Source organism: Chlorocebus sabaeus, chromosome 8 (assembly GCF_047675955.1).
Source record: "Chlorocebus sabaeus isolate Y175 chromosome 8, mChlSab1.0.hap1, whole genome shotgun sequence".
In the NCBI taxonomy this organism is placed as follows: Eukaryota; Metazoa; Chordata; class Mammalia; order Primates; family Cercopithecidae; genus Chlorocebus; species Chlorocebus sabaeus.
The window spans coordinates 4,280,250-4,292,839 of record NC_132911.1 but is presented as its reverse complement, the minus strand read 5'-3'; the positions used below and the strand labels follow the sequence as shown (position 1 = coordinate 4,292,839).

The 12,590-nt window shown below is 40.8% G+C and overlaps 1 protein-coding gene across 2 annotated transcripts in view; it reads left to right on the top strand.

Annotated features, from left to right (window-relative positions):
- The window catches only part of CSMD1 (CUB and Sushi multiple domains 1), a 1,948,922-nt gene that overhangs the window by 1,526,864 nt on the left and 409,468 nt on the right, over positions 1 to 12,590 (top strand). For both annotated transcript variants that reach the window (XM_073017922.1, XM_007961594.3), the window contains exons 19-20: positions 5,516 to 5,632; positions 7,629 to 7,844. In XM_073017922.1, the coding sequence (XP_072874023.1) occupies positions 5,516 to 5,632; positions 7,629 to 7,844 (333 nt within the window). The remainder of the gene's footprint in view (positions 1 to 5,515; positions 5,633 to 7,628; positions 7,845 to 12,590) is intronic.

Sequence of the window (12,590 nt, the reverse complement as noted above, 5' to 3'; positions counted from 1 at the left end):
AGCAGCATCAAAGAGTGTTTGGAAAACAGTAGTATGTTTCTTAATAAGTAACTCTAAATGCAGGATTGGATGGATGAATGGATAAAAGCAGAGGACAAAAGACAGAACTTGAAAAACGGGTGGATGGGTCAGGCGCGGTGGCTCATGCCTGTAATCCCAGCACTTTGGGAGGCCGAGGCAGGGCAGGTAGATCACTTGAGGTCAGGAGTTCAAGACTAGCCTGGCCAACAGGGTGAAACCTTGTCTCTACTAAAAATACAAAAAATTAGTTGGCCGTGGTGGCACATGCCAGCTACTGGGAAGGCTGAGGCAGGAGAATTGCTTGAACCCAGGAGGCAGAGGTTGCAGTGAGCCAAGATCTCATCACTGCATTCCAGCCTGGACAAAGAAGCGAGCCTCGGTCTCAAAAAAAAGAAAAAAAAGAAAAAAGAAAAAAAAATCAGTTGGATGCTTTACTTCAACTCAGTCAGGAAAATATCACAACGTATATCTCCTCTTTTGTTCTTCAATGATTTCTGCATATCTTAGTCCTCCTTCCAAAAGATTTCTGATGTAACATACCTGCATACTTGAGGTTGGGTCGGTTACATAAATAGTAAAGTAAAACTCAAGAAATTACAGCATTAAGGACAGCAACAGTAAAATTTTACTGTGTCTTTTACAGCTACTCAGAAAAGGATCTACCATGCATGAAGAAACAGATTAATGTAATTCAAATTATGGGCAGCTATATTTGTAGCTCTGCTAAGGGAATATAGGCATGTCTACATATGAATATAGCCATAACCTGTATAGACACTAAAATGTAATTCAGGTGTTTCATTTTATTCCCTCCTCTCCTCACTTCAATTTTAGGTGAGAATACCAATTCAATTCTCCACACATCAAATTTCCTTTTCCTGAAAAATATTATAGGATCTGTGGACAGAATAACTTTTATGTAAAGTCTTCATGATATGTGAATTGGACTACATTGTGTTTGCACCCATATAAATCTAAACGAGCCTGACAGCAGCTTTATCTCTAACTTTCTGTCTCACTTTGCACCTAATGACAGCATGACGGGGCTGGTTAGTGATTTCCAGGTTCCATGAGATATGGTTGGAAAACATCAAAAAGAGGGCAGAGCTCATTCCCTCCCAGATTTTTCCCCAATAGATGATCAAGTAACCTTTGATGATATGAAGACAGAGGATAAAATAAAGATTGATTGTTTTAATGCTGTTAAATGTAGTTGGATATGAATTAATTTTATCAGTTTATATTACGTATGCAGATTTTGGGATACAGACCACTGACAAGTAGCTTTGGACATAAGATGTCTCAGTTTTACTTAAAATGTTTTAAATTCATTATGGTGAATGTTTTCATAAAAATCTGAGAAGTTATTGCATCAATTCACACGAATCCAATCACAGACCAGTGAAAAGTGACCAATCCAAAGCTTCTGAATTCAGGACTCCTCCGTCCTCTGCTGGTTTTCTTCCCACTACATGGTGCCTGGCTTCAGTTTCCTCTGTGGAAGCTTATGTCTACATTCACTACACGGGTGATCTCATGTAGTTGTGGTCTCCCTTCTTCCCCTTGCTCAACCCTCTTTCATGGACTCCAGACCTGTGCATCCAGTTGCAATGTCAACCATTCCACACACAAGCCCAGCAGACGTGGAGCTTCAGTATCCAGAGCTGAATGCCTGCCTTACTCTCATAACCTCATTCTCTCAATGTCTCAAGTCTCCCCCTGTAGTTATTTCACACTCAGGTTAGTCCTCACAATCAATCCCAGCTCCTCCTTTTTTTTAATCGTAATGCCCACCTCCCATTCAGGAGAAAGTCCTACTGGCTCTGCCTTCAGGACACAGCCAGGTTCAGACCATGTCTTGCCATCTTGCTGCCAATGCCCTGGTTCGGGGTCCTGATTGCCTTCCTCCCTCCACCCCTGTGTGTTCTCTCAGCACGGCCTCAGGAGCAGGGCCCTGCCACCCCTGTGTATTCTCTCAGCACAGCTTCAGGAGCAGGGCCCTGCCACCCCTGTGTGTTCTCTCAGCACAGCCTCAGGAGCAGGGCCCTGCCACCCCTGTGTGTTCTCTCAGCACGGCCTCAGGAGCAGGGCCCTGCCACCCCTGTGTGTTCTCTCAGCACAGCCTCTGGAGCGGGGCCCTGCCACCCCTGTGTGTTCTCTCAGCACGGCCTCAGGAGCAGGGCTAAACCCCAAGTAGGTCATGAGGTTGCGTCCTTTTCTAGGCAGGGCCGTCCAGTGCCCCATCATGTCACTGAAGGAAACCTCCAACTCTTCTGAGGACCACTGGCCACAGAGGTGTCCTTTCTGTTCCCTACACCTGCAGCTCCACTGTAGCTTGAGCCCTGGTCCTAGCCACTGTCTCTCCCCAAATTCTTCCCCAGGTATTCAGTGTTTCCCTTGTCTCTCTCAAGTCCTTATCTATAGACCACTTCCTAAGTATGGCACCCCTGGCCACCCACAGCCTCGGACTATCCCATCCCTCTTTCTCGATTTTCTTCACAGTCATGTGTCGTCTCCCAACATTGTACATCATCTGCCTTTTATGTTATTACGGGTTTTATCCTGTCTTTTCCAACTAGAATGCGTACTTTACAAGGGCAGATATTTTATCTCTCTTATTATTGATCATCCCTGATGCTGGGAACAGGGCCTGCTCCACAGCAGGTGCCAAATAACTATGTGTTGAGTAATTTCAAGTGGGATGTATAATGTCTTCTTTCACAGTGGAATGTGGAGTCACTGCAATCTGAAGATGCAAAAATTCCATGAGAAATTCTTAAAATATTCTAGAACTTATTTAAAAAGTTTTCTCTTTTGCTGGTTTTTGCATCACGCTTCCCATGAGGTTTACATATTAAAGGAGATGATTTGTTCCCTTAAGATGCATGGTTAGTGAGCATGATGAGGCTTGTCACATCTTTCATAGATTATCTAATTCTTTTGTGAATATTATTTGTGGAAGCGGCTTTTATAAAACATAATTCAGAATGATCATTTAGTTGGAAGAAGTTACTCAGAATATCGTTTACCTCATGACAGGTCATCCTACCTAGTTTACGAAAGGAAGTATAAATACATACATGCACAGAACGGGGACATGTTTTTAAAAAAAAAGCAAAAGAATCTTGTGAAATGCATAGTAAATTGTGACACTGAGTGATGTTTTGCTTGTGAGACACTATTGCGAGCTGCTTACATGTCTTCACTGATTTCATTCTTCAGCAAGCAGAATGAGTGGTGATTTCTGCCCCCTTTTACATATGAGGCTATGGAAACACAGAGGAGTAGAGAACCTTGCACGTATAAGTGGATGTATTCGTCAGTGTGCTCCAGAGAAACAGAACCAAGATTTGTTGTGGGAATTGGCTCATGTGATTGGGAGGTCAAAAGTCCCACGATCTGCCCTCTGCAAGCTAGACACCTGGAAAAGCCAGTGGCATAATTAAGGCTGAGGCTGAAGACCTGGGAACCAGGGGAGCTGAAGGTGTATGTCCTGGGTCTGATGATTCAAGAACCAGGAGCTCAGAAGTCAGGGTCAAGAGAAGAAGGATGTCCCAGCTCAGGAAAAGATAAATTTTCTCTCTTTCTTTCTTTCTTTCTTTCTTTCTTTCTTTCTTTCTTTCTTTCTTTCTTTCTTTTCTTTCTTTCTTTCTTTCTTTCTTTCTTTCTTTCTTTCTTTCTTTCTTTCTTTCTTTCTTTCTTTCTTTCTCTTTCTTTCTTTCTTTCCTTTCTTTTATTTCTTTCTCTCTCTCTCTCTCTCCCCCCCTCCCTCCCTCCCTCTCTCTTTATCTCCCCCCTCCCTCCCTCCCTCCTTCCCTCCCCCTCCCTCCCTCCCTCCCTCTCTCTCTCTCTTTCTCTCTCTCTCTCTCTTTCTTTCTTTCTTTTTTTTGATGGAGTTTCACTCTTGTTGCCCCAGGCTGCACGATCTCATCTCACTGCAACCTCTGCCTCCTGGGTTCAATTGATTTTCCTGCCTCAGCCTTCTGAGTAGCTGGAATTATAGGCTCCCGCCACTATCCCTGGCTAATTTTTGTATTTTTGGTAAAGATGGGGTTTTGCCATGCTGGCCAGGCTGGTCTTGAACTCCTGACCTCAAGTGATCCACCTGCCTCAGCCTCCCAAAGTGCTGGGATTACAGGTGTGAGCCACCGTGCCCAGCCTTTTCTCAACTTTTTATTTGGTTTAAGCCCTCAGCAGATTGAATGATGCCAGTTCACACTGGTGAAGGCAAATCTTCACTCAGTCCACTGCTTCAAATGCTAATCTCTCCTAGCAGCACCCTCACAGACATGCCCAGCCTCTTACCAGCTATCTGGGCAGCCGTTAGCCCAGTCATGCTGGCGCATAACCTTCACCACCACGGTGGAGGTGCTGCAGTGAGGGTGGGCAGCCAGGTCTCGAGATCTGAGCTGGTGGCATCCGTAGGCCTCACAACTGCAGGTGGACAGGTTCCATGAGAAGGGCAAGACCCGGAGCACTTGGTGACTCACAAGACACGTGGCTGTTTGCAGAGCATGAATAGCAATTGCCTTTCCTGCCTCTACCCTCTGGCTCTGGTGACTCCATTTCCTTTTATTCTTTTTCAGTTCAGTGCTTCCATTCAGAGGATAGTTTGAGAGGTCTTAAGATATGAAATAAAAGGAGAAAGTTGGTGGGAACATGTCAATATTCTCCTCTTGATGTTTGTAAAATTAGGGTATATGGAGTCTATTCAAAATGTTAAATTGTTGATGTCTTAAGAATTGAATTCCTGTTAGCAACTCTCAGTAGGTAATGTTTTGATCAGTATCTATCAGTAGGTACCATTTTAATCATTTAGTATCTATTACCCACTGTAAATTGTGTTCTATAATGGCAATCATTGCAAATACCTATCCATGAGATGGATTTTATCATAATTTCTGTTTTCAAGATAGGAGAAATGTAAAGGATTGAGAGACTTACCAGAGATCGCAGAGCTAGTGAGTAGCTGAGCCAGCATTTGAACTCATAACTTCCTGACATCAGAGTTGAGCACTTAAGCTCCCATATTCTGCTGACAGCCTAATTATTGCCACTTTCACGTTGAAATGATTACATAAAACTTTCTCTTCTTTTCTTCCAAAATGAGTGTCTGAAGTGAGTGTTTTAACGTGGCATGGTTTGTTCAGGAGATTGGAACTCACTGAGGTGCTGAAGAAGACCAGCAGCTCTCAGGAGTGCAAACCTGCACTATTTCTGCAATTCTGAGGCTTGTGAATGCAGGTTCCCGTTCTCCGGCTGTGCTTTATTCTGTGTTATGTTGTCAAGGTTTTGTAGTGGTCAAGATGCCTACATATGAAGCAGCATAATATATTTGCAAATAACATAAAGCTCAGGTTTTGCTTGGTTTTTCTTGCATATGACATTAGGTCTGTTAAGCCTCCTGCAAATTCCATGCCATTTAACCAGTATTTTGTTCTGGCAATCATTGTGAAACTTTAGCGCTACAACCGTCTCTCTTTATTATTTTAAGCCCTGTGTGGAGGCTACATCCATGGAAAGAGTGGAACGGTCCTTTCTCCTGGGTTTCCAGATTTTTATCCAAACTCTCTGAACTGCACGTGGACGATTGAAGTGTCTCACGGAAAAGGTAAGAATCTATCATAGGCCTCAAACATACCAACAAGTAAATGAGACAGAAACGTGGGAACAAAACCGAAAACATATTACAGTGTAAACAAGTAAGATAACTACTTTTCTCATGTATAGTTCAAAACTTTGACTTATTATTTAATAAGATTTTGGAAGAAAAATAGTCTTTTAACTGTATAATAAAAACAGATTCCTTGTTTTGCTCTCTGTTTGTCAGATAACCTGAATATATGCATGTGAATAAAAGCTTGCAATGTCAGTATCGTGGTAAGGAATAAAGGCATCTATTCAATAAAATGTGACTATTAATTAAATAAAAGGAAATAAGTGATTGTCTGACTTCTAATTTCCATAATAAATCTGGGACAGTTTTTGTACTTTCCTTGTATTTTATGTTTACCTGGTATCAACACACATAATGAATAATTTATCTTCACATAATCCAGAGATGCCTCATGGAATAGGTATTTCTATCCTCAATTATAGACAAGCATAGTGAAGACCAGGACATTTTGCACTCTGTGTAGGAAATGTAGATTATAATCACTGGGTTTAGGATCGTAGTCTGACTCTTTTTCCTGTGACTGAACTTGTCATTTTTAAGAGTCTATTTGGGGCCAGGTGAAGTGGCTCATGCTTGTAATCCCAGCATTTTGGGAGGCCAGGACAGGCATATCACCTGAGGTCAGGAGTTCCAGACCAGACTAGCCAATATGGTGAAACCTGTCTCTACTAAAAATACAAAAAAAATTAGCCAGGCATCGTGTACATCCCTGTAATCCCAGCTACTCTAGGGGCTGAGTCAGGAGAATGGCTTGAACACAGGAGGCGGAAGTTGCAGTGAGCTGAGATTGTGCCACTGCACTCCAGCCTGGGAGATAGAGCGAGACTCTATCTTAAAAAATAAAATACAAAAGAGTCTGTTTGAAATTTCAATCACATAAGTGTTACGTAGACTTTGTCTTTTCACATAGATTTGAACCCTACTTAATATTAAATGGCTACATTTTATTAGTATACTGTGTGACACTGTGTATGCTACCGTGAATGACACGAAAGAAGAAGTTGCTCTGAAGGAAACTGAGCATAAAGAAGGCACAGATTATGAGTGACCAAAGTTTTATAATCATAAAAATACACATTTTTATTAGAAGGTATCTATTCACAGTTAATTTTATTGATTTCACTATAGGAATCCAGAAATAAGACTTTGTAGTTCTGGTTACTATGAGGTCATATGCTTTAGGGGCATCTGAAACTACATTTTTAAGGAAGTTTTTCCTCATTTATACAGACCTCCAACTAAGATTTTTCTAAAGGACACTTGTTTAGTGTAAATTGAAAAATCGTCTGGTCCTTTGTCCCTCTGGGACAAATACTGTCCCTAAGAGCCTACTGACAATTTTTGAATGAAACCCATTGTAAACATTCTCACCTGTTTTTCTTAAATATCCATATCTATGCCAATAGCTACATCTATATCTGTATCTATATATAGCTACATCTATAATCTTCTTATCTACCTCAGTATTCATATCCACATCATATCTTCCTATTTACATCATATCTGTACTTATATGCACTTAAGTATTTATTTTTGTTGTTTATCCCCTCTGCTTTTTTTCATTTCTAAAGCCATCCTCTTTCCACCCATTTTCCTCTTGAACTTCAAAGCTAGACTTACATATTAAGAAAACATTTTAATATTTTGATTAAGGCTTGGTGTGTCTAAGTCCAGAAAAAAGTTTTCAGCAACTGTTACCTCTCCTAACCTCTCTCTTTTTCTCTCTCTCCTCTACCTCTCTCTCTATCTCTGTCTCATCTCTCTATCATCTCTGTCTCTGTGGCTGTTACTCTCTGGAACCTGTCTTCCCCTGTCATTTCCTCTTCCTCTCCATTTCTTTCATCTCTGTCTCTGTCTCTGTGTCTCTCTGCCCCTCTCCCTCTCTGCCCTCCATGTCTCTTTCTCTCTCTCTCTCTCCTTCATTTCTCAGGAGTTCAGATGATCTTTCACACCTTTCATCTTGAGAGTTCCCACGACTATTTACTGATCACAGAGGACGGAAGTTTCTCCGAGCCCGTCGCCAGGCTCACTGGGTCAGTGTTACCTCATACGATCAAGGCAGGCTTGTTCGGAAACTTCACTGCCCAGCTTCGGTTTATATCAGACTTCTCAATTTCATACGAGGGCTTCAACATCACATTTTCAGGTATGTTGGTCTTGTTTGCTGTTTCTCTCCTGTGGCGACAATACTGCTATTTCTCTTCGTGGGAATGTGTGTGTGTGTGAGTGTGTGTGTGTGTGCATGCGTGACTGCAGGCATGATTCCAACCGATGGGTGCAGGAAGCTGAGCCTTCACAAAGCAGGGCACAAGTACAGTTATGTGGTATCCAGGAAATGCCACTTTGTGTTACACAATCTGTGAATTCTCATCTCTGAAAAATCTGTAAATGTCACTATCTTCTGCAAAGCCCTTCTTCCTCAATTCTCTTCACCAACTCTACAAGATCTCTGAGGAAAGTTTCCTCATTGGGAGGCGTCCTCAGGGTCAGTTATCACCTGATTGCATTGGTTTCTACCCTTCATAGTTGCCAATATTTGCATTGACAACCACCTCTAGGATGAAAGAAGCACGTGGACACACACAATTGAGGATGAGCTTATAGTTTCATGTATTCATATGCAGTGACAAAAAATACTCCAAGTTAGGTAACATCATTATTTTTAATGATAATATATAGATAATATTTGCACAAGGTTTATATTACAGCAGAAATTATTTGTATGGGTTAGCTTGTTTAATTTGTATAATTTATGACATAGATGCTCTTTTTTTTACAGATACAAAAAAAATTACCCCCACTTAAAAGCTGACCAAACATGTGAGAGATAAACATGGTCATATAAACAAAATGTGAATGGGTCACACTCAGAACCTCTGCAGTATCTTCATTTCCAGCACGCCCCTACCCTCTGCCAACAGAAAGGGCCCTGCTGCCAATGGATGGGAACAATCACATTAACTTGCATTTGTGCATATGATGCTTTGGACAAAGAGAGTTTTCCTTGTTTATTCCTCATAGCCCAGATCAAATGTAATTTTCATAAGATGGTCCCTGGGTACCACAGTCACATGTAATTTATTCTACTTTTGAGATCTCAGAAATTCCTTAATAACTTTTGATGCCACTTACGAGATTATGTGTTGCAATATTTGAGTATGTATCTTATCCCCCAGACTAAGACTAAAAATCTTGGTAGAAAGTTTGCTTGCCCCACTTTTATATAAACAGCAGCTCTACTGCTGTATCTGACTCATAAGTAAGACGAGTTATTCGTAAGTAAGATGATTTTCCACTGTATGGGGATTGACACCTCTAACCCTTGTATTATTCAAGGTCCACTGTACTTGAATAATATATGGGTTAGGGGTGTCAACCCCCGCACAGTGGAAAATCTGAGTATAACTCTTAACGCCCCCAAAACTCAACTACTAATAGGCTACTGTTGACCAAAGGCCTACAGTCAATTAACACATAAATAAACTAGTATCTACATATATTTTGTGCTTTCATGAAATACCTAACATTTAACTAATTTTTAAGATCTGTCTTGATGGCACGGTTCATCTGCATGTGTTTTTAAGTTGTAGCAAATCTCCAAAAAATTGCCAATATGTTTATTGAAAACAATTCATGTTCCAATGGACTCAAGTAGTTCAAACCCACATTTTTCAAGAGCCAACTGTAAGAAGAACTTCACGATTGCCTACTAACTACTGCATGATGAGTAGCATTATGTAAAATAAAATAGTGTCTTCAAGGAAAATATTTCTTGGGGATTTCAAGATGCTCTGAACTATTTTCTCCTCCTTGTAATTCTACCTAGTTGCCATTTATCTTAATCTGACTTTGTTGGTTTTTCTTGGTATTTCACTGCTCACGTGAAACTTTCAAGACCGGCTCAGACCACTTGAGTTCTTGGAAATTTGTTGTAATCAGCAGTAATCAGGAAACGTGCCACTTTATATATCAAAGACTTAAATCTTTCCAACACTAATTCCTAAATCCCTCTCTCTGTGCGTTCTCCCCGGTGTATCGCAATTGCTATCACTATGAGAATATCACTTCCTCCTGTTCTTACTTTCATCATGATCCAAAATGAATTTAAATAGACTTCTCCAAAAAAAGAAAATGGCAGCAACGCAAGTCTGTTGTTCACTTCTGCAGGTGTTTCTCAGGAGTCTACGCAAATTCTGTTCATTTTGCTGCATCAGTTTCTTATTCCGGTGCCCTTAGCACAGGGCTGATAGTAACTCTTTTGATGACTACTGTCTTAGTCTGTTTGTGCCACTTGCCATAATAGAATACCTGATAGTAAGTAATTTATAAATAATAGAAATTCGTTTCTCAGTTCTGGAAGCTGGGAAGTCCAAGATCAAGGTGCTGGCATCTGGGGTGAGCCTTCTTGCTGTGTCATCACATGGCAGAGGATATAAGACCAAAAAGGGAGGATCGCCATGTCCCCATGTGGTAGAAGACCAGAAGTCCTTTTATAATGGCTTTAATCCATTAATGAGGGTGGATCCCTCATGACATAAACATCCCCAAAAAGGGGATCAAATTTCCAGCACATGGATTTCGGCTAACACTCTCAGACCATACAAATAACCAAAAGTCAGAATGGAACTATACAGCTGACATTCTCATTATAAACTACTTACACAAGCAAGCAAGTCAACAACCACATACTCTTTCATGGATCTTTAAAATGGTAACAGTCTGTAAACATTTAGAACAATTCATCTCAATATAACCAGTAGAAAATAATACCTAAAGCCTGCAGAAGAAATCAATTCCATCTAGACAGTTGCACACAAGCAGAAAGGTTTTTAAAAAATAAAAATTAAAAAAAAAACACTTTTGATTGCAAAGCCAACTTTAAGGTAAACAAGCTCCTTAGATATGTTAGAGGAGTAATTTCAATTGGAAAGATTTTTGCCTCGAAACTGGGCTGCACACAATTGCCAGTGACACTGATACCATGGAGTTTCTTTTTTAAGTATACAAATAACAAGCAACGTATTATACAAATGAAGCATTTACCCATCCAGAGACTTCGTTGTTTATCATGAATGGCATTCAGATGCTTTTATATCTGCCTTCTTTCCTAGTAATCGAGTTTCTTTCTGCCTTTCTCAGAAGGCCGTATTAAAGCAGTATTTCCTGATTGTGTTTCCTAGTCAGTATTTCTGCAGATGTTAATGCTAACATTGTAGAAAAAGGGCCCCATATTCCAGTTGGTTTAGCTAAATCTGCGCAATCCCCATTTTACATAATGTTGTCTGCTACTGGTTGCTAACCGTGTGCACTGGATACTCCACGCTTACTTTCCCACCCGCTACGACGTGTCTACTTCTTGAATGCTAACTTCTAGTGAATTAGCATCATTTCTCAGTCATTCTCTTCAAAAGGTTAAAACTTGGATAACTTTGTGACTTCACATATGTGGTTTTCTCTTCATTCAAAAGCCTTGGTGGCAGGCATCTATAGTCCCAGCTACTCAGGAGACTGAGGCAGGAGAATGGCATGAACCTGGGAGGTGGAGCTTTCAGTGAGCTGAGATGGTGCCACTGCAGCCTGGGTGACAGAGCGAGACTTTTTTTTTTCTTTTCCCCTAAAAAAAACCTTTTCTGCATCTTTCGTGAGGCAAAACTCCTCCTGTCCAGGTCAGAGGGTGTCTCTGACATGCAGCCTTTCTTCTTTTCCCTACGCGGAATTTGTTTTCTTCTATATAACATAGGAGAAAAACGTTTCCATTACAATGTTTTCACACCAAAATTATTTATTTCCCAAAATTACTTTTCTGTATTTGCCTCCTTCAGTGGTACCATGAATTTTCAAATGAGGATACTCATTTGAAATGTTTCTTCTTCTGTGGTTGAGTGATGAGTACCTGGGACAGAGGAGAGTGTACTCATTCTTTAATTGCCTGGGCAGGTCTCTTTGACAGGCTGAGACTTGATTGTGAAGCAGAGAATGGACAGTCCAGCTAATTTGGGTGGGCTATCAGCAGAAGGAGGTGCAACAGGAGGACCAGGCCACCAAATTTAGGATAAAGAAGAGGGGCACTGTGGCCAGACCAACCCCTGAAACTGAGGGGAAAGTGGAAGGATGTGAAGTTAGTTATGGAGGGCACATAACATAAGTAACTTGGATGTTAATTGTGAATGTTGCATGAAGCCATTGAATGGATTTGAAGAGCTTGACATGATCTGACTTTTTTCAATGTTATTTGAAAGATAATGTGTGAGTGTCAACAGGAACATGTTATACAATCCCAGCAAGAGATGCCAGATGGAAGCTCAGACTACAGGAAGGATGCTAGGGTAGAGCTGATTTTATTGGTAGGAAGTGAAGGTGTGGCATAAAATACAGAGTGGGGTCAAGGTTTTCAACCTGCATGAATGAGGATGCTATGCTTTGCATCAAAAACACTAAGAGTAAAGCAGGTTTGGGAAGAAAATACAGACTTTTTCTCTTGCGGATATTGAGGGATGTATTCGAAAGCAATTGACAAGAGTCTTCAGTTCATATAACAGGATCATATTAAAGAAAAAGAAATACTGGAAAGCCATCAGCAGAGTTAATTTCAACACATGGGGCAGCAGAAGATCCGAATCAGCCAATTGAAAAGTTGGGTCCAGTGAGTTAGGAGGAGAGTGGCATCCCATAAGCTAAGAAAGGACAGCCTTTTAAGAAAGAAGAGAGCATTCAACTGTTTTAAAACCTACTTAGTAAGAGAAGGACTAAGAATTGACCATTGGTTTTTGCATCTGGAGGTCACTGTGACTTTGGTAAGATGTATTTGAATGGAAGGCTGTGAAGGAAAACCTGAATAGATGAGATGAAGAGAGGCTTGGAAGGGAAGTTGAGAAAATGGAAGATACACCCA